The 22,129-nt window shown below is 41.8% G+C and overlaps 1 protein-coding gene across 3 annotated transcripts in view; it reads left to right on the top strand.

Moving 5' to 3' along the window:
- Positions 1-1,734: 1,734 nt before the first annotated feature.
- KIF23 (kinesin family member 23) overlaps positions 1,735-22,129 on the top strand; it is a 28,177-nt gene continuing 7,782 nt past the window's right edge. For 2 of the 3 annotated variants that reach the window (XM_047736714.1, XM_047736716.1), the window contains exons 1-16: positions 1,735-1,920; positions 3,456-3,525; positions 4,645-4,773; positions 8,617-8,722; positions 9,345-9,481; positions 9,774-9,883; positions 10,269-10,439; positions 11,732-11,773; positions 12,487-12,599; positions 12,753-12,874; positions 14,354-14,456; positions 19,172-19,251; positions 19,337-19,456; positions 19,685-19,811; positions 20,158-20,316; positions 21,438-21,595. In XM_047736714.1, the coding sequence (XP_047592670.1) occupies positions 1,910-1,920; positions 3,456-3,525; positions 4,645-4,773; positions 8,617-8,722; positions 9,345-9,481; positions 9,774-9,883; positions 10,269-10,439; positions 11,732-11,773; positions 12,487-12,599; positions 12,753-12,874; positions 14,354-14,456; positions 19,172-19,251; positions 19,337-19,456; positions 19,685-19,811; positions 20,158-20,316; positions 21,438-21,595 (1,758 nt within the window). In that variant the 5' untranslated portion in view covers positions 1,735-1,909. The remainder of the gene's footprint in view (positions 1,921-3,455; positions 3,526-4,644; positions 4,774-8,616; positions 8,723-9,344; positions 9,482-9,773; positions 9,884-10,268; positions 10,440-11,731; positions 11,774-12,486; positions 12,600-12,752; positions 12,875-14,353; positions 14,457-19,171; positions 19,252-19,336; positions 19,457-19,684; positions 19,812-20,157; positions 20,317-21,437; positions 21,596-22,129) is intronic. The other variant, XM_047736715.1, reaches the window with a different exon arrangement.

Below are 22,129 nucleotides of genomic sequence, written 5' to 3' on the forward strand. Positions count from 1 at the left end.
TGAGGGGTTGCAGGTTCAGGGGAAGAGATTGGGTAGGTATGAGGGCCTGTGGGACAATGAAGTGGAGAATCCAGATGGCAGCTGGGTCTGCAGCTGAGAAGAACAAATTCGAATGGTATGTGAAGCCACGGGAGTGACTGGGAGTGCCCGAGGAGAAGCCTCAGCTAGCAACCAAGTCAAAACCCTAAGCTACAACATTGAAGGGACAAGAAGCAAAACAAGAAACGCCAAAAATGAATAATACATTTCATAAATGAATTCTGAGAAAGAGGGGCTTTGAGACTAGAAGGGAAAAAAAAAAAGGCATAGGAAAAGAGGAAGAAGAAATATTTTTAGTGCTGTCCAGAGGTCCAGTAAGATAGGGGTGCGGAGGGTCAATTTGGTTTAGCATCAAGGAGGTGATGGTCTTAGTGAGAAGAGTTCTAATGGAGAGACTGAGGCCAAGCCAGACTGCAGGGTAACTAAGAGGGAAGTAGCCAGCCACGCCTAAGTCCTAAATAACACAAATCCCAACTGCCATTTAATAACAGTTCTGATGGCTCAAAGACTCATATATAAAAAACAAAGCAATAAAGTCATTAGGAAAAAACACCTTTATGTAGAACAAAATAGGCCAGGGATATGAAATTGTGTCCATTTAACTGGTGCTTGGTTGAGCAGAGGGGAGTGGAGCCCCCTGAGAGCACAGATTAGAGGCATATTTGATTGCCGTGCGTTTAGGGGCAAACATTGATGTGGGATAGAATCTGTTCATCAGATTAAAGGGTGGTTCTGGACTTTGGTCTTGGCAAGGACCAAACGTTATTCATTCTGTATGCTGTCAAACAGAAATTCAACTGAGTAATTTAAAAGATCAGCTTGGGTTTTTAAAGTGAACGGCAGCATCCCGTCTAGCAAACAGAGAGATGCTCCCCGGAGCTGTACAGAATTAAAAGTTTTTGTAGGAAGGAGGGTGGGAAAAGGAAATCATTACTGAAAGGAGAGAGAGAATTGTTTCAGGCCAGGTCACCTTCCATCAGGGAGAAGGTCAGGGGGTCTTCAAGGATCATCTCATCTGCTTTTGGTGGTGGTGGGGGGCGATAGGGGGAGAGGGGAGATGGAGATGACGTCACCCCCGCTGAGCGGGGAAAGTTCCTGACTGACCGGTTCAGACTACGTTTTGCGGGTAGGTAGAAACTGCACCTAGGTTAGAGAGCAGGGCCCAGTTTGGTGACTCGACCTAGCATGAGGGACTCCATTTTGGGCCTGCTGTTTTCTTTTGAACAGCCCCTAGGATCAAACATTGTTAAGAATTTCATAACACAGTGTATATGTACGAAAGAGCTGGAGGAACCTGAGAGGGAGAACCCAGGAAGGGTGAAGGAGAGAACGAAATCCAATATGATGTGGTGATGTGGAAGCCAAGGAGGGAGGGAGAGATGCAGGGCACAGGACAATACGACACTCCCGTCCGGGAACACCTTTGACCTCGGCGTCGACCCTGGACTTGTCCTTCCATTGGCCTTCTTGTGCTGTAGGAAAAGAAACCCTCAGTTTCCTCCTGGGAAAGTGGAACGGGTTGGATTTTATTACGTCTGAGGTCCCGGTTTCAGCCTGCAGCCCGGCATCCTGGACGCTGCGCGCTCCAGGCGGTCGCCTAGGAGACCAGCACCGTTTCCGGCAGAGCCGTCACTTCCTCTGAGGCCCCGCCCTTTTTCCCGCGGGCGGGCGCTGATTGGCCCGTTTAAAATGCGCCGGGCGCGAGCTCACCTGGGCTCGCCGCGAAGTTTGCCGGCTTTCTGGAGCGCCGCGCCTTAGTCGCCGAGTACTGCTTCCCGAGGCGCGTCCCTGTGGCCCGCCGCCCTCACCAGCCCGCCGGATCGAGCCCGGCGCCCCGCGCGCGCGTCCCGGCAGCACGGAGCCCGCTGCCATGAAGCCAGCGTGAGTACCGGGCCGCGGGGCGGGGGCCGGCCTCTCCTCCGTCTGCACCGAGTCCTGTGCTGTCCAGGCCGCGGCCCCCAAAGAGGGAGCCCCCGCGTGGGCCGCTGAGGGGAGCCCGACTGGCGGGGACCGGTCCGCGACGCGTCCTCCACGTCCCCACCTCCCCTCACGCCGGAGTCCGGCGTCCCGCCCCGGGCCTCCAGAGGGCAGAAGAGGCCGGCCCACGTCGCGGGGAACGGGGAGCCTGGGGCCTGGTGGGCTGCAGTCAACCCGGGTTCCACTCGCCTGGCTCCGACGCCGTCGCCGCCAGCCCTTAACGAAGTGGCCCTTTCCCGCCCGGCCACCGGCGTTTCCAGGTTGCACTCTGCCGCGGGTGGTGCGGGAGGGGGTCGCCCCGTGGGCTGTGCCCTGGTGCTGCGGGCGCCGGGCGGCCTCCGCCCTGGAGGGCCCTGGCCCCCCGCGAGCGCAGGGTGCCCTTCCGAGCCCAGCCCCGCGGCCTGGAGGCCGAGATCGGGTACTGGGGCGGGAGTCCGGGCAGGCTAACAGTCCCGGCCCGCCCCCGAGCGCTCAAGCCGGCATTCCCGCCCCAGACCTGGCGTCCGCGCTGCGCTGGGTCCGAACGGCTCCTGCGTAAAACAATACTTTGCCAAAGGCAGCTGGTTTTCTGAAGGGGCCAAAGTCAAAATCTTTTATCTTAAAAAAAAATAAATAAATTAAAAAAAAAATATATATATATATATAAGCTTAAGGAAAGCCACCATGATATTTTGTACTAAAAACACTAATTTTCTTGTTTCATTTCGGGCCGTGTTGTGAAAATATTTTAATAATCTTAAGCCCATGCCAATAATTACACTTAATTTTATTGTTAAATGTTCATCTTCACTATAGATAAATGTGGGGGTTGCCTTGGAGGTAAGCCGCATGCTTTGGTGAAATTGGTGAAGTCAAAATATCTTTTTCTTTTGATTCCAAGAGAGCAAGAAATTGCAGGTTGGAGACTAAATTTTGTTTGGGGACGAAGGATGATAAACTCGGAGAACTCAATAAACAATTGTTCCTTAAAAGCATAGACAGATCTTGATGAAAGCATCAAGTGGGATTTTCCCCACCTGCTTTTTTGTCATTTGGTGAAGTTAATCCTTGTCAGTCCGCCTTGGCAATGGCTGTTGGAGCAGTGTGTGTGTTTGTGCCATATGTAAGTGCTTTCAAGATAAGGGTGGTCAATTATCTGTAAATTTTTCAAACTTCTAGTGCTTTACTTTCTGTATAGTCCTTCCAGAAAAAATGCAAGCTATTTTAAATATAGAACTATTATCTAGTACTGACACCATCTCCTGAACCCAGTCTTGCTTACTTTTGCACTGTGTGCCGCAGACTTTGTTCTAATGTGGCTTATTATGTTATTTGGGGTGTAATGTTTTAGAACTGCTAAGGGAGACCTTTATAAATCCTAGGAAGGTTGTCTCTGTATGAATTATAGGTGAGGTTATTGTATGTTATTTTGAACTTAATGTTTTTTAACCTATGACCAGGAGGACTAAGACACCCAGGAAACTTCTAGTGAAGAAAGGATCCCAAACAAGTCTTAAAGACCCAGTTGGGGTAAGGTCTCCCTTTAAATTTGTGTGTGTGTGTGTGTTTTCTTCAGTCCTTTTCTGTCTTCTGTGTATACTTTGGAAGGGATGGAGATGTAGAAGCATAGTCAGAGAACATTTAGTGAAATAGACAACATTTAGTGAAAAATTTAGGTAAGGCTGGTTCCAGCTTTAACATTTTTGTTTCTATGTGGGTTCATTAGTCCAGTAAAATGAAGTCTTTGGTTGTCAACTGTATAACTCCTGTAACTAATTATAATCTGTAAAGTTAGATAATGAAAAATATTCTTCACCTGTCTGGGAGAATTCTTCCTGCTTTCTCAGAAGGCAGGGAACTTTCTGCTTGGATGAGCATCCTCTCCCAACTTCAGGGCTGTTAAACAGTAACTGATGACGTGCTTCATAAAGATGTTGGTGTAGAACAGGTTAATTCAGTCCAGTAATTAATCATAATTGTATGTATTTCTCAAGTTTCAGGCTTAGGAACTTGGTTTTAGAGGCAGATGGCAAATGAAAGAAGGTTGGTTTGCTCTGGGGTATTTTTCTCTCCACTGGCACTGGAATGTGTTTCTTGTTCTAAGTTAAGGGAACTAGATACTTTGCACATACAGCTGAACAGTTTTCCCTTAACCCTATCACTGATTAAGAAGCTGTCTTTTGGATGTTGTGGTTATTTATTTGTATATTTGTATATTCTTATTGGTATATATGTATACATTTATTTGTATATTAAGTGTTAAGCTGTCAAATTTTATTTGACATCGAATTTCAAAGAATTCTGACAGCTTTTCAAATAATTCTCATTTTATGATGCTGTTAATTTTAGAGATTTTTGTATTAGTGGTTGTATATGGCTTTATTCAGTTGGTGCCAATATAATAGTGAAGAGAAGCTGTGTGATTTGATGCTTTGTTATCCAAATTTGTTTTAATTGTATGTGTATTTAAAGTCCCTTGTAACTGTTATATCTGTTTACATCTGACACTTTCTGGAAGCAAGTTTTGTTTTCATAGCACTAAGTTCATATAAATCTCTTATGTTGAGACCAAGTGTTGGATGAATGAATGGGAAGCTTAAATGAAAAGTAGTCAACCTTTGTTCTGGAAGTCCATTCCTGTAATTTCAGGTGTACTGTAGGGTGCGCCCACTGAGCCTTCCTGATCAAGAGTGCTGCGTAGAAGTGATCAATAACACAACTGTTCAGCTTCATACTCCTGAGGGTTACAGACTCAACCGAAATGGAGACTATAAGGAGGTAATTCCCACTGGAACCAAGCTGTTTTTACTTGAGATGTTCTCTCCTGAAGGGCTTTAACATTTTTTACATATAACACAATTGACATTTCCACTTTTTTGAAAAACTTGTTTACTTCCCTATAACCACCATATATAAAGTGTGACTAGGCCTACGTTTGGTATACTTGAGTTTAGAGGATTGCTTTTATGAATTAATTTCTTATACTAGATTATTTATTTTAGATTAGGGATTATTTAATGAATGATTGTGCTGGGTGACTATACACACAGACACATACACATAGATACAATTTAATGTGCAGTTTAAAATAGCAATAGGCATTGTGTATTTGAAGTGTTATCTTTATATTTTTTAATTTATTTATTTGAAGATTTTTAGAATTTATTTGGCAGAGATCACAAGTAGGCAGAGAGGCAGGCAGAGAGAGAGGAGGAAGCAGGCTCCCTGCCGAGCAGAGAGCCCGATGCGGGGCTCAATCCCAGGACCCTGGGATCATGACCTGAGCCGAAGGCAGAGGCTTTAACCCCCTGAGCCACCCAGGTGCCCCGGAAGTGTTATTTTTAGTAAAATCTTGAGCAAAGTGAGTTCAGTTCAGTTCAACAAACATTACACGAAAGCTGCAGGGCAGAAGGAGATTTTAAAAAATGAGTAAGGCACAATCCTTGCCTTTACAGCTGAGTTGAGGGCACAGATGGAAGACAGACCGCTGAGCTGAAAGAGATGGACTATGGGAATGCAGGAGGAAGCAATGATTCTTCTTGTCTCTACTTTCACGCAGCCTTTCACTCTTGTGCACCCTGCTCTTGCGAGCTTGTCAGAAGCCTACCAGTGGGCTCTGGACTGCTCAGATTGGATGGACATTTCTTGTCCTCATAATCTGTTTGTCAGCAGGACCGTCCTTCCTGAAGCCCTCTCCTATTTCCTGTCCAAGTCTTCATGTTCTTGGTTCTCACAGGCCACCCTTTGTGGGCTCCTCTTCCTTTTCCAACTTCTCAGTACTGGGTGGGCTATACCCAGGGCTCTCTTTACACTTTTCCACGGCTTTAAATGTTGGTTATACGATAATTCTGGATTTGTTGGGGTTTTGTTGTCAGCCTAACCCTTTACTCACTTCTAAACTTGAACATGCACTGGATGTCATATAGGCATCTCAAATCCTACGTGCCCAAAAGAACTCTTGATTCTTCCCCCCTCTAAATCATTTCCTCCCTTGGCTTCTCTCAATAAATGGTAGCACCATGTGTCCCTGCTTGTCTGCCATTCAGTACATTCTATCAGTTCTGCTCCAACATGAAACTGTCCTTTTGTTTCTATCTCTTCTGGCCCCACCCATCTTAGCCTTGCTATTAATTACCAAGACTAGAGCTTCTCAAATGATCTGTAGTGAAGAACAGCTTTTTAAAATTTTCAGTGCATCGTGACCGATAATTTCGTGCTGCAGCTTTGCCATCTGAATTAGACCACAGAGAAGTGATCTGATAATCTGTTCAGTGAGATGAGCCTAGTGATGTCATACTGGGATGCGGCAGCCATGTCAAATGGCTACACAAGTTTCTAAACTTTCTCCGGATTTCTCTAATTCTCTCCTGCTAGACAGGAAACAAACAGTTCTCAGAGGGGCACTGGTTTGTTGACCATACTTGAAATCTAACTGGACTGCTTGCTTCCGCTCTGAATCTTACTTCCCATTTTCCACAGAGCTACCAGAGAGATCTTTTAAGATTTTATTTATTTATTTGACAGACAGAGATCACAAGTAGGCAGAGAGGGAGGCATAGAGAGAGGGGGAAGCAGGCTCCCTCCTGAGCAGAGAGCCCGATGTGGGGCTCGATCCCAGGACCCTGGGATCATGACCTGAGCCAAAGGTAGATGCTTTAACCCATTGAGCCACCCAGGCACCCCAGAGAGATCTTTAAAGTGTAAATCTGATTTGACCCTTTTCCTGTTTAAAAATTTTCAAGGCATAAAGTCTTTAAACGGGCAGAATCTTGCTTAATTTGTCTATTTGTCCATGGTCATCTATTGCCATCTAGTTCTTTGAGTTGCTTGGATAAGCCTCAGGATCGTGCCTCAGGGCGGTTCTCCCAGTGTGGACTTTTCTTCCTCCTGGCTCTTAGCACAGATGGCTCCTCATCTGTGGATTTTAGCTTAAACGTCACCTCCTCAGAGAGAGTGTCCAGACTACCGTAACAGAAGTGGCACCCTTCCCTGCTTCTATCCCGGTCTGCCCTTTCAGTGCTTCCTTGATAGCACTTAGCACAGCAAGAGATTTTTTTATTGTCTCTTTCCCCTGCTATAATTAAGCTTCATGGGGATATGCACCTTATCTCTCCTGTTCCCCTTTCAATGAATATGGATGAAGCATGAATGCATAGTCTTGGAAGGTTTCATGGGGGAGTGGGCCTTCAAAGATGTCAAATAATTGAGAACTGCCTTACTGTGAAGAACTTCATTTCTCTATTAGATTAATTTCCTATGTATAAGTAGACAGAAAGCTTGGCGGGGATTAGCAGTTCTCAACTGCCTTGTCACAGAAGGCACTGCTGGCCTAGAAATGGCTGGGATACCAGTCAGCACCAGAGGATTGGGGAAGTTCCTCCTCTGGGCCTTGGTTTTCTTTACAGGTAAGAAGGGATTTGTTCACAAAGAACTTGGAGGTCATCTGACTGATCTGTCAGCACTATTTTATGTGTATCCTTTCCGCCCTAAGATTCTTCATTCTTCTTGTGAACTCTATAGCTGGTTTATACGGTTGGGGTAGTACCTTCCATGAAGTAAGAGTTACTCTAGCTCAAGTAGGTGTGTGATCTTTAACAAGTTATAAAATGAGTATAATAATTAATAGTATGTAATCAAAGGTAAGAGTGAAATGATCCACTGCTAGGCTAAGGCAGTGCTTGGCACATGTTGTATTAGTGTAAGTTTGAGTACTAATCTATACATGTCCCCTTTTGGGGGGGACAAAACTGTTAATTTTAAAAATATAAGGGTCATGATAGTGATACCTGTACAGGTTGAATTTAAGGACAAGGGTATAAAACAGGAAAGAGGGTACTGCTTGACAAAAGCTATAATCCATAATAAATTCTAGTGAATGCTCACGTAACAACTTAGTACTGACATTCGTGAAATAAAAACTGCGAAATTCAGGAAGGTTACAGAAATAATTGCAGTGTCTGCAATACAGAAAAACTAAAAATAACAAAACAGAAATAATAGAACTCCAGCCTCTGGACAAATAGGACAATTTAGTTTACATGGAAATATATTCATATATATCTCAGTCCCCAATCAAATTTTCCAAGTAGGAGTTTGGTAATATTTTTGGTAATATTTTTGGTAATATAGTGTTATAATAATCATATAGATAATTGAAGTACTGATTTTTTTAAAGGTCACAATTTATTTCATAGAAAAACTCAGATGAGATTATATTTACAGTTCATTTCTGATTTTAAGATGGTACACCAAATCACTTGATTTTATGCTGCTATGGCCTTTTAAAAGAGCAAGTGGTAAATTAGTGTATGGGGTAATGCTTGATGATTTTCACAAGTCTGTGACTGAGTCATGATGATTTTGATCTTTGTTGTCCAAAATCATCCTTGGTCTGTGAAGCATTAGTGGACTTAATTAAGACTTCTACATTCTCTGTGTAAGGGTTATAACTTGAGTTATGTCATGACTTTAAGGGTTCCAAGTTTAAAGACTTAATTTTTGGGGGGGGGTGTCTAGATCTTAAATGTTCACTAAGAAACATCTGAATATATTTAAACGGATGTATTTCTAGCTTAGAGTGAAATTCCATTCATATGCTTTTTATTTTTTCCTTCTTCCCAGACTCAATATTCATTTAAACAAGTATTTGGCATTCATACCACCCAGAAGGAACTCTTTGATGTTGTGGCTAACCCCTTGGTAGAGGACCTCATTCATGGCAAAAATGGTATGATTATTGGAGCTTTTGTTACATTTTCTTTTTTGTCCCCTTCTGAAAAAACTTTTTTGATACTTATATATTTGGTTATGTTTGGCCTTGAATTCAGATTTAATCTGTTAGGGTGGTATAAAACCTGCTTTTTAAAATATGTTATTTTTGGGGCCCCTGGGTGGCTCAGTGGGTTAAGCCTCTGCCTTCGGCTTAGGTCATGATCTCAGGGTCCTGGGATTGAGCCCCATATCAGGCTCTCTGCTCAGCAGGGAGCCTGTTTCCCTCTCTTTCTCTCTCTCTGCCTGCCTCTCTGCCTATTTGTGATCTCTGTTTGTCAAATAAATAAATAAAATCTTTAAAAAATATACTTTATTTTTATTTAAGTAGGCTCCATCCTGGGCATGGAGCCCAGCAAGGGGCTTGAACTCACCACCCTGAGATGAAGACCTGAGCTGAGATCAAAACTTGGAAGCTTTACCAACTGAGTCACCCAGGTGCCCCTAGAGACTGCTTTTTGAGCTGGTTAATTTTAAGTGTTTCTTAATACAATGAAGAAATATTAAAAGTGGAGGACTTTCAAAATATAACCCAGTGTGACTTTCAACATATAACTCCATGTTGACTTGCTGCATTGTAGGTCTCCTTTTCACGTATGGTGTGACAGGAAGCGGAAAAACTCACACAATGACTGGTTCTCCAGGGGAAGGAGGTCTGCTTCCTCGTTGTTTGGACATGATCTTTAACAGTATAGGGTCATTTCAAGCTAAACGATACGTAAGTGTAATTTTTTTTTTTTGAGTTGTGACTATTTCACTTGAGGGCATAGGGACCAATAGACCGGTGGTTACAGTAGTGTTAAAGGAAAACTAATACACTGGATACATTTTGAAACCTTAAGTAATAAATGTTTCTTATGTCTTAAATATGTCTTATGTCATAAATATTCTTATGTCTTCAGTATGTCTTAAAAGTAATAAAAATGTTTCTTACGTCTTAAATATGTTTAAAAAAACTATTTAAATTAAATTCTTAAAAAATCACGGTCTGATTTTTATCTCCACTTCAGGTTTTTAAATCTAATGACAGGAATAGCATGGATATACAGTGTGAAGTTGATGCCTTGTTAGAACGGCAGAAGAGAGAAGCCATGCCCAATCCAAAGACTCCCTCTAGCAAGTAAGTAGTCACATTCAGTGCGACACTAGCCTAAGGGGAACCCTGCCTGGTGGCTTTCTCAGGCACAGGGAATGACTAACATGAAGGGGAGTTGGTCTGACAGTTGACTGTAGTGAGATCAAAGTTGAGGAATGTTCTTCATTAAATTTATTTGCTCAGTTCTGTTTGGTTTTGAGCACAAAGTCCTTGAAATACTACTTAGAGAAGGTGCCACTTCGGGTGGGAGAGTGAGGACACGGCAGGTACTGTTGGCTGACCACGAGTATGAATAGATTGCATGCAGTGACAGGTCATTTAACGTAAATCTTTAGATTCCCCTTGGGATCATTTACTTCTGATGCTGACTCTGTCAGAACAGACTTTTTGGCTTTTTTTCTTTTTTCAGACGACAAGTAGACCCAGAGTTTGCAGATATGATAAATGTACAAGAATTCTGCAAAGCAGAAGAGGTTGATGAAGATAGTGTCTATGGTGTATTTGTCTCGTATATTGAAATATATAATAATTACATTTACGATCTATTGGAAGAGGTGCCGTTTGATCCCATAAAGCCTAAGTAAGTAGCAAAGAGAGTCCCATGTCAGCTGCTTAACCTTGGGAAGCCACTTTACCTCAGGGAGCCTTAGTTTTCTCAGTGATAAATGGTGATAATGCTTTTGTTTTCCCAATGAAATATAATGTGCATATATTTCATGCACATATTAATGTGCATAATATATCATGCAGTTGGTGTTCGATGCATAGTTTTATTCTTAACCAGATATACAGCTGTATTAAGGAATCAGTGGGTTAAGGCATCTAAGGAGAAGAGAGTCCTGAATCCTCATCTTAGACATTACTTTTGAGAACTCTTGGCTTTGGGGCTGTATTTTGAGAAACACTATAATTGTGTAAGGAAGTGTCCTATGCACGTGGGTTCCCTGGGGTTACCTTTCAAGAACCTATAGCTTTGTGTTGGGAGTTTGTAGCCATGTTAACCATCTGCGGTTGGTGATCTCTACAGAGTGGAGCGCAAAGCTGTTGTCTGTACAACTGCTACAGATCTTTCATCACTGATTAACGTGAAGGGACATCTGTAACATCATTCCACCAGAGTTAAAAGACAACTCCTTAGATTTCCTTGGGTCTTGGCTGGCTCAGACTGAAGAATAGCCTGGCCTCACAATCCATGTTTGTGCCAGAGCGGACTCTGGAGTCTCATGTAGTATTAGTATCTTGTTCTTGAGTTGATGGTTTTGTTCTTAAGCCAAATGCTTATCTTCAACGCTGTCTTTGTTAGGGCCTCTCAGAACATAAATGATATGAAGATTAACTGAACATTATTGGAGAAACAGCTGGATATTTAGAAAACCATTAGACTGAGAACAGGTTTAATAAATTACATTAAGCAATTTATAGATTACTTCCTTTCCCATTTGTTTCAGAGTGTCTGTTGTGTGTACCCATTTTCCTCAACTTTTGTGATGTCATTCGTTGCTACCAATCCATTTCACTTTTTTGCGCATGTGCCACGTTTCTATTTGGTTCTAAAAGAGATTATTTTCAAAGAAGTCTATCTTGGTTTTAGTTTTACAAAAGGAAGACTGATAAAAAGGAAGACTGATACAATGCCTTGTAACCTTTCTGGTAACTCCTTGAATGAACTCATGGGGTGCGTATTTGGCATCGAATTCAGATTTAATTGGTTAGGGTAGTTTTTAACCTTTTTTTTTTTTTAAGTTTTTTAAGTACAATGAAGAAATACTATAAGTAGAGGGTTTTTAAGCACTGACTCATTGTGACTGTCACTACTGTGGACTGAGCCTGGCTGCTGTAGAAACAGTAACTTTCACCTTATTCCTTTGGTAGGTGGAACAGTTGCAGCACGCCCATGAGGAACACAGATTTTGTGTATGTGATGACGTTGACTCTTTTCTTAAGGAGAAAGGGTGCAGTTATACTAGCGGTTGGCATCTGTGGCATGTTTGCATGTAGGTGGTTTTTTGTTGGCCCTGGGCGGGCTGCTACCTCTGAGCCCCTGCCTGCTGCTTGGGGATCTGCCCTGTACTGAATGATGGTGGCTGGCACACATTTCCACCCCCACCGCTGACAAGACAGGCTGAACAAGTGGCACCCTTTCCATTCTTATCCTACTGTGCAGATCAACACTTGACCAGCCACTTTGAAAAGATTGCCACTCCTGGTATATACCAAACTCTTTCTGAATTTGTCTTTTGCCGACTCTGATGTGAGAACCAGCTCTCTGTTGAACTTTTAAAATTAGGGAAATGCTAGACTTTGTTGCTTAACCTGTGCATGTGATGTTGCTATACATAATACTGTTTTGTTCTCTACTTGTTTCGTAAGTGTTTTGTGTGCTTTATTAGAACAAATTAGCTTCTAGAACAACATAGGTTCCTATGACCCTGTTATGTAACTAACGCTGACTGTGTACCCTTATGCTTACCTGAGTTCCCTGGGTTTTTTTTTTTTTGGAGCTCTTGCCTAGGCCTATTCCCATTGTAAGATTCGATGTCTGTGGTCCAGCAGTTTAGTCCTAGTCTTTAAGCTGAGATATTAGGATCTCATTATTTAGGAGACTGATGTCTTTTTCTTTCTCACAGACCACCACAGTCTAAATTGCTTCGTGAAGATAAGAACCATAACATGTATGTTGCAGGATGTACAGAAGTAGAAGTGAAATCTACCGAGGAGGCTTTTGAAGTTTTCTGGAGAGGTTAGAATCCAAGCTAAAGTTAGGAAAATCTGAAACAATACATAAAATCCCAAGAGTTGCTACTATAATTTGATGGCAGTACTATTTAGTAGAAAGCATGTATACTGTAATGACTGAGTTCAGATTTGATCAATGATGTCTCTGTCATCACAGGCCAGAAAAAGAGACGTATTGCTAACACACATTTGAATCGTGAGTCCAGCCGTTCCCATAGTGTGTTCAACATTAAATTAGTTCAGGCTCCCCTGGATGCGGATGGAGACAATGTCTTACAGGTAAACTTGTACTGTGTGGAGTTTTTCTTGTTTTTTTTTTTTTTTTTAAAGATTTTATTTATTTGTCAGAGAGAGAGGGAGAGAGAGCGAGCACAGGCAGACAGAATGGCAGGCAGAGGCAGAGGGAGAAGCAGGCTCCCTGCTGAGCAAGGAGCCCGATGCGGGACTCGATCCCAGGACACTGGGATCATGACCTGAGCCGAAGGCAGCTGCTTAACCAACTGAGCCACCCAGGCGTCCCGAGTTTTTCTTGTTTTAACTGAACCCTTAGTTTTTAGAACTAGAGTTAAATCAGGGAAGCTTGACTGCAGTGAAGACCATTCTAGAATTATTAAATGTGGGTGATGACATTTAAAAATTATTCCATTAAAGAGTGTAGTTTTGGGAAGCTGGCTGTTGAATCTGAGAACATGGAATGGTGCTGTAAAAAAGGTTTACAAATCTTTATAAATCTCTGTAATAGAGGAGATAAGATGAGTATGTATGGGTCATTATTTTATCTCTGAAGACTCATTTTGTATGTGGGAATTCAGTTAATGGCTTTCAAATGTCAGCGGTTAACTTTCCAGGGTAGATGCAGTTTAGGAGATGACAATTCTAAATTGTTCTTCTCTCAGCTGATAGGCCAAGTAGACCTCCCATCAGCTGATCACCTTTACTGCTAGGCCTGTCACACTACAAGGCTTAAATTAGTAAAAGCATTTGAGCCTGAATAGGAATCATTTAATAACTTTGAGCTATTAAAGTGTAATTCCATTTGAACCTCATCATGAAGGTTTCCGCATGGCATGAGGAGATGGTATGGCAGCATACTGGAGACCACCAGGATTCGAATTCTGAGTCCTATTAATTTGCTGGCTGTCTGACCTGTTATAAACTCTTGATAATCCTCTGTGAGGATTAAAGCAGGCAATGCATGTAGAATTCTTAGGCCAGTGCCTGACTTTATATAGAGTAGGTACGCATACTAGCTAGAAAACGCTTTTAAGTCAAGCCTCCATATATATTTGCTGTCCTTTGAACACATCTAATATTACAAATCAGTTATGTACCTCTTCATTTTTTATACAATTAGAGTATTATGAAATTTTTCAATTATAAAATTGTTAAGTATCGGTTATAGAAAATTTTAGGATAGGCCTGTTCTAGAGTCACTACTTAGCAGACATGGATTGAGATCCTGCACTCAGGCGCTGTGCAGGTTGCTAGAGATGAGAACATTGATCCTTTCTTTCATGGGGCTTAGAGTATAATGTGGAAGACCAGACAACAGGTAAGTCATCGAGACTACCATGAATATAACTAAGCTTATGCTCTTAGCAGACTCTTCCACCAAAACCTCTATCATCTAGCCCTACCGTTTTGTACTGTGCAAATGTGATATTTATAAGACTTAATAATTTGTTGACTGGAATATATTTGAAGAACACTGTAAACCAGTTGTACCTCATGTTATTGGAATTACGATCTTCTCTTCAGGAAAAGGAACAAATCACTATAAGCCAGTTGTCCCTGGTAGATCTTGCTGGAAGTGAAAGAACGAACCGGACAAAAGCAGAAGGGAACAGATTACGTGAAGCTGGTGAGCACAGCATAGTACTGGTTTATTGCTACAACTTCCAAAAACTTGCAATGCCAAGTCTGTCATCTGCTTATTGATAGGTGGTTTAAGCATAATTGTCTTCAATTTTGATAATTTGGAGGCTAAGTTTAGTGGTCATTGCTGTTTCTTTAGTAATGTTGGTTTGGTATCAGTGTGTTACATATGTTTTATATATATATATATATATATAAAACATATAATATGTATATTCTATATGTTATAATACACTGGCTGCTTGAAGAACGGGGGGGGGTAAGTGATTAAAATAAATATAAAGCAAGTTATATTCATATTGTATCTATTGCCAGTAAAGCACCAGATCCTTAAATTTAAGTGATTTAACAGGTATTCCAACATTCATACTGGTGAAAATTGGCTTCTGGAAGTGGGAAAAAAAATCTTTGAACACAAAAGCAAATTGGAAGGAATACTGTATTTTTTTGTTTTTTTTAATCTTTCATGAGTGTAGCTGTTCATGTTACGGTTTACCTAGTAGCATGTATGGAGTGCGTACTGTGTGCCAGTACTTGAACATTCATTTAGTCTGGGGGTGCATGTGAGGGAAAGTTTAGGAGGAAATTAATGTAGTTGACACTTCAGTTGAGTGAGCTATATGGAAGACAGGGTTAAAGTCATACTTGACAGAGGAGACAGCCACTTGTAAACTGAGAGAATATGGCAGGGTCAAGGTCACTGAAGTGGGAGGGTATAGGCTGGTGACCCATGACAACTGAGGTGGCAAGGCAAGGCCATGAGGACTCTTGTCTATCATATTAAAAAGTCTGAATTTTTGTTCTAAAGGAATAATGGTGGTTGCCAATTAAAGGACTAGTAAGTATCACAGTATTTACTATGCATGGGCTCGATTTCTTGATTTTGACCTTTCAGGATTGTGTCATACCCATTTTCAGATGAGGAAATGGGTTGGGAGAAGTTAGGTAATCTTCCCAAGACTCGAGCCTGATTTTAAACCCAGGTTGGCTGGATTTTCAACGCTTTTGTCTTTTTACTATTATGCAGCCTCCTTTGAAAGGAAATGAAGAATTAGTCTTTCAGAAAGAATGTTTTCCCATATAGAGAATTAAGGTACTGAGGCAGGTCTAGAGATGGGAAAAGCAGCTGGGAGCCTTTTGCAGTAGGTCAGAGGAGCAATCATGTGCCCTGGAGGCAAGGGTGGGAGAAAAGGGAGAGCTAGTTGGGAAGTCGACCTGCATGTGGAGAGGAAGCAAGAGGGGGAGGGCAGGTCCAAGATCGTAGCTGAGGAGAAAGCAGTCTGAGGTGCAGGTGTGGGCCGTTGAAGAGTCTGTGTTGGATGTGTTCAGCTTAGTCCAGGGGAACTGCCTAGTCACTGGATGTACACGAATTTGGAAGGAGAGAGATTTGACTGGAGGCATATGGGTTTAGGTTTTGCCAATATTATGGAAGCAGCAGGGGAGATGAGATTATTCATGGAGGACACATGGGAACAGGCTGAGGCAGAGCCTTGAGGAACAGATGCTTGAGGTGACAGATCAAAAGAGCCTGGGAAGGAGAAAGAAAGTGGTAGCCACGTGAGATGACAAAACCTCCACACTATATATGTGTATTTAAGATAGAGAATCTGGGCTCCAGATCACAAGAGGAAGGATTCACCTTGCTGGAAGAAGGCTTATCTCAGTGGAAGAAAGTAGAAACTTGAGGGTTCTGATGCTTTGGGAGAAAACCAGAAAGGACTAGCAGTGTTGATACAGATGGGGGAACAGCTGAGATAAAAATGAGGGCATGAGCATGGGAAGAAGAGGAGACCGTGGCTGGGACACAGAATTCTAGAGGAGGTACAGTTCTGAGTGATAAAGGTTCGGGGTGTGGACACAGCTGTGCGGCTCCCATGGTGAAGACAGACTGACTGGAGCTGAGGGAGCGGGAGTCCTTTGGCACATGTTGGAGCAGTCCTCACAGACACCAGAATGACCCAGGGGCAGGCGAGTTGGGGAACATGGAAGGGCAGCAGCAAGGGACTAGGAGAGTGTTGCTGGCCTCCTCTGCTCACCATCCTTATAAATGTCAGGTTTCAGAAAACAAGCAACTTTTGCTTGGGCTGCAGGGGAAAGCACTATCCTTCTGACAGAGGATAATCCTGTGGGGCTTTGCACCTTGACTGCAGTGTAAAGCCCATGGACACTTCACAGAATATCCCTGAGTGAATGACATAAGGTATGTAGGATTACAAAGTTAACTGATTAGATGGAAATGTTTTTTAGAAGTTTTTAGTTATTTATTTGAGGGAGAAAGAGAGCACGAACAGAGGGAGGGGCAGAGGGAGAAGTAGAAGCAGACTTCCACTGAGCAGGGAGCCTGATGTGAAGCTCGATCCTAGGACCCAGAGATCATGACGTGAGCTAAAGGCAGATGCTTAACTGACTGAGCCACCCAGGTACAACCCACCCCTTCCCTTTTTAAAATAAGCTTCATGCCCAGCGTGGAGCCCAAGGCAGGGCTTGAACTCAACCCTGAGATCAAGACCTGAGCTGCTATCAAGAGGTGGATGCCTGGGGTACCTAGGTGGTTCAGTTGGTTGAGTGTTGACTCTTGGTTTCAGCTCAGGTCATGATCTCCTGGTCCTGAGATCGAGTCTCACGTCAGGTTCCACACTCAGCAGGGAGTCTGCTTGAGATTCTCTTCCCTCTCCCTTTGCCCCTCACCCAACCTGGGCTCTCTCTAAAATAAATAAATCAGTCTGATGGCTGACTGACTGAATCACCTGGGCGTCCCCCACTAAAAGTATTCTTAAGGCATTTGTCATTATAATAGTTTACATGTTTCTTTATCAATGCCTTAAAGATGTATCAGTAAGTCTTATAACTATGTAATTTCAAAGTAGTGATGAACATAAATATCTTTTTTTTTTTTTTTTTTTTTTTTTTTAATCCAATCTTGTTTTTATTGGGCTATTCTTTCTTAACAACAAAACCAAAGTAGGATACTACCAGGAAACAAAAATTACAACTAGACCTCTCTTAGGAACACAAAGAATAAAATCCCAAATTTGACAGTATATGAAAAAGTTAATAATCACAATGAAATATGTTTAAGCTAGGATTTTAGAATTGGTTTAACATTGGAAATTAAACCATTGTTCGTTACCATATTTTTAAAAAGGAAGAAAAAATTATATTCTCAATAAACTGAGAAAAAGAAATTCCAAATGATCCATACATATTTATCAAGAAACTACTAATCAGAAATAAAGGAATACTTTGTTATTCAATAAATAACATCTGTAAAATTCTACAAGAAAATTGAACATAAATATCTTGATCAGCAATAAACTATAAGGTGCTATAAAATTACCTATGATTTGTGCTGACAAAAATCACAGATACCACTAATATTACGTTTTGGCCTACATTCATAATTGAAAAGACGTGCTATTTCAGAAGTCTGGAAAAACTAAAGGTATAATTTATTTCCCATCCAAGTATACAGACTTCCTGAAATGTACCCATGGACAATATGGACCTCAGGTTAAGAAATCATGGTAATTAGAGAGAGATGGGTGGAGCTCTCTGTGAGAGTGTGAGGACGTAGGGAAGTCTGGTAACAGGAATTTGGGCTCCAGAGAGCACAGTGGAAACAGAAAGGACATTGGGAGTTGGGGTCAAGGAAGAAGAATCCTGCATCATGGGACATTATGGAGGCACAGATGAGCTCTGTGTTTTGAGAAGTGACCAAGGATGAGAACACAGTGGGAGTTAGCCGATGTTATTTGGGGGTCTCTGCAAGTGAGCTCTCCTGCCTCACTGGAGGCTTGATGAATCGGTCAGACTTGCCTTGACTCAGAAATCCAAACAGGAGTGGTCAGAAGTAACAGCTGTGTCACCTTAGTAATCCTTTTTTGGGGACACCTGGCTGGCTCAGTAGAGCATGTGACTCTTGACCTCAGGGTTGTGAGTTTGAGCCCCACATTGGGTGTAGAGATTACTTAGATATACTAAAATCTTATTCATTCATTCATTCATTCATTCATTCAGAGAGATCACAAGTAGGCAAAGAGAGAGGAGGAAGTAGGCTCCCTGCTGAGCAGAGAGCCCAATATGGGGCTCAATCCCAGGACCCTGAGATCACAACCTGAGCCAAAGGCAGAGGCTTAACCCACTGAGCCACCCAGGCGTCCCAGATATACTAAAATCTTAAAAAAAAAAAACCAAAACCAAAACCCAAAACTGAAATCCTTGTTTGGATGTGGAGGGGACAGAGTTGGTCCTAACACACATGACTGTTGGAGACAGGAGCCCCTCTGGGTACCTGGGGCAGGGGTGGGGTGGGACTTCAGTGCTGATGAAGCCTGAATGCTTTTGAGATAATATTTTAATATGAGGATATTAAACAGCTGCATTTAATATACTCTTTCACAGAATTTAAGATTTGGAAGAAACTTTATGGGCCATAAAGTATATAATGTTGCACTTCACGGACAGTCCTTTTGATAGAATCCTTGAAGGGTGGTGTTAACCCCCTCCTGAAACACTGCTATTAAAATACTCCTGAAATACAGCAAGGCCATGTGGGGACAATTCCTTAGATTGGGCCATTAAAACCCATTAGTTGTAATTTCCATATAGTATTTCTATGAAGTGGGGATTTTATAGGCAGACAGACCACATTGTAGCTACTATATTGTTTTCAAATGTCTTCTGTCTATATTTTCCTGTCAGGTAACATTAATCAGTCGTTAATGACGCTAAGAACGTGTATGGAAGTCCTGAGAGAGAACCAAATGTACGGAACGAACAAAGTAAGCGACAGCCGGCCATCATTTGCAGAGCTTTGTTTGTGTGCGTTCTTGTGCCTTATATATTTGGGTTTGAATGTATTTACAGATGGTTCCATACCGAGATTCAAAGTTAACCCATCTGTTCAAGAACTACTTTGATGGGGAAGGTAAAGTACGCATGATCGTGTGTGTGAATCCAAAGGCTGAAGATTATGAAGAGAGCTTGGTAATTTTGATCTATTTATCTTATAAAGTCTCTGCATTTCTATGGAGAAAACAACAATTTGGATGTGAAGAATGATATTTTAAATATTTTTAAAACTGATACAGAACCATTAGTTATAGAAGTGAACTAATGACCAATTTATTATTGTTTCATTGAGTAATTTCTGAAGGACTTGAATATGCTGATTTATAAAACCAAAAACCCCCTCCAATGTGTTTTGTATCTTAGCAAGTCATGAGATTTGCAGAAGTGACTCAAGAAGTTGAAGTGGCAAGACCAGTGGACAAGGCAATATGTGGTTTGACACCTGGAAGGAGATACAGAAACCAGGCTCGGGGAGGTCCAGTTGGAGATGGTATGATGTGTGTCACATCATGCACATGCTGATGTCTCTCAGTCTCTCTCTCCTTAAGGTTGATTTCACAGTAGAGAACTACTTACTTCCCTTTCTCTAAAGAACCAAGTGCAAAGAAAAGAAAAAAGAGCCAAAGTATAAATGAATTTTCTTTTGTTACATACTATAACTTATTTTCCCCGCTTTTTCTTTTTTATAACTCATTTTTAAGGAAGTATGATTGTGACAACGCAAAGCACACTGGACTGGGGGTTCTAATCACAGGTGTTCAACTTGTTTAAATAAGCTTTCTCTCCTGTGTAACTTCTTGTTTTTAATAATATATTTTTTTTATAATTCAACGCAGAACCACTCGTTACAGAAGTGGTTTTACAGAGTTTTTCACCTCTGCCGTCCTGTGAACTTTTGGATATCAATGATGAGCAGACTCTTCCCAGGCTGATCGAGGCATTAGAGAAGCGACATCACCTACGGCAGATGATGATCGATGAGTTTCACAAACAATGTAAGGGCCAGAAGCGGTCTGCGATCATTTCAACTCCAGAAATTTTAACAAATTTGAGTTCTTTGGTGGGGCAGATCTTAAGGAAGGGTCATCTGTTTCTGCACTTTGTAGTGCTCAAGGCATTGTTAAATTAGACTGACCAGGAACTTTCCCACAGCTTGTAAAACAGAAGAAACAGGTAGGTGTGTATTCTCTCCCTTTTTTCAATCTACAGAAAAAGACACAAAGGAATAATAGCTACGTTGCTTTTAGTTCCTACTAGTTACTTGCAAGGCACTTCATAAATATTACATCTTAATAATGTCTTTGGGCAAATGACTTCCTCTTCCATTTCTTGGTCTCCCTATCTGCAAAATGAGGATTTTAACTGTTCTTACCTCAGAGGGTGTTGTGGCAATGAGATATGTGAGAATCATGTAGAACAGTGAACAGCCTGGTACTTAGAAATGCTCAGTGAGTAGGTCTACGATTTTTATTATCATTAATTCATTTGGATCTTTAGAGGAAAGGTGTGAGGTAAGTGGAATCTGTATTCCTGTTTTGAAAGGAAGAAATGTGGGGCGCCTGGGTGGTTCAGTGGGTTAAAGCCTCTGCCTTCGGCTCAGGTCATGATCCCAGGGTCCTGGGATCGCCCGTGTCAGGCTCTTTGCTCCACAGGAAGCCTGCTTCCCCCCTCTCTCTCTGCCTGCCTCTCTGCCTGCTTGTGATCTCTGCCTGTCAAGTAAATTGGAAAAAAAAAAAAAAAAGGAAGAAATGTGCTCAGAAAAACTAAGTCACATAACTCGTAGTTGATGTTGCAGGGATTTCAGGTTGGATCCCCCTGATCTTAAATCTACTGTTGTTTCTGTTTTTGCAGTTGTTTTGAACCAAATTACTTACCTGTAAGGGCTGACAAGGCAATGCTGTAGTGCCGAACAAGACTCTGTGTTTTTCAGTCAAAATCAGCTTTTCTAGGAATATCTCTCATAGATTTAGAAACCAAACTCTTGATTTCCTTCTTGACTTGTTTTCTGCTCCAGGCTGTCATGATTTGCTGAATAGCTACATACTGGTTAATAAAAGTTGATTTCACTGGTTATTTTGGAATTGGAGTAAACATGGCCTGCATGCTTTTGTTTCAGCTATGACGTTTAAAGCGTTGTTGCAAGAGTTCGACAGTGCTGTTGTAAATAAAGAAAACTGCATTCAAGGAAAACTAAATGAAAAAGAAAAGGTGATCTCAGGACAGAAATTGGAAATAGAACGACTGGAGAAGAAAAACAAAACTTTAGAGTATAAGGTTTGTTTGGGCATGATTTAGTGGATGTACGTGCTGGCTGGTTAAGCACTGCTCTCTGACCTAGCTGCTCGCCCTCCGGGCCTTTCACCACTGCTTACTTGGGGAGAGGCAGCACCTGGCTCCCTACTAATCTGCACCTCACCCTGGAAGAGAGGGGATGTGAGCGAAGAGCTTTAGAGGGGTAATGTACTCTTTAATTTTCTGAGTTAGACTTTAGCCGTTGGAGAGAATGTTCTTGGGCCAAACAAGTGAGTTTTTAGAGGGCTTTCGTAAGTTTAGCTCTGGTTAATGCTTGCTTTTTGACTTAGGACAATAGGTTTGTTCTCTCTAGATCTTTAAAGGGTATCCATTCCTTCTAGACAGAAGCTTATTGCAACCAATACAGTGTTCTCTCTTCTGAAAGCAGCCTAAAAAACAAAATTCAGGTGAATTTTAGGGGAAAATCATTTTTACCTGAAATCAGTTAAAGCTTTGTCTTTTTCTGTGAGGCCCTTGTTTAGAAGTTCTCACTTCTAGGCATGGAGGTTGGAATTC

This window comes from Lutra lutra, chromosome 7, assembly GCF_902655055.1.
Source record: "Lutra lutra chromosome 7, mLutLut1.2, whole genome shotgun sequence".
Taxonomy (NCBI): Eukaryota; Metazoa; Chordata; class Mammalia; order Carnivora; family Mustelidae; genus Lutra; species Lutra lutra.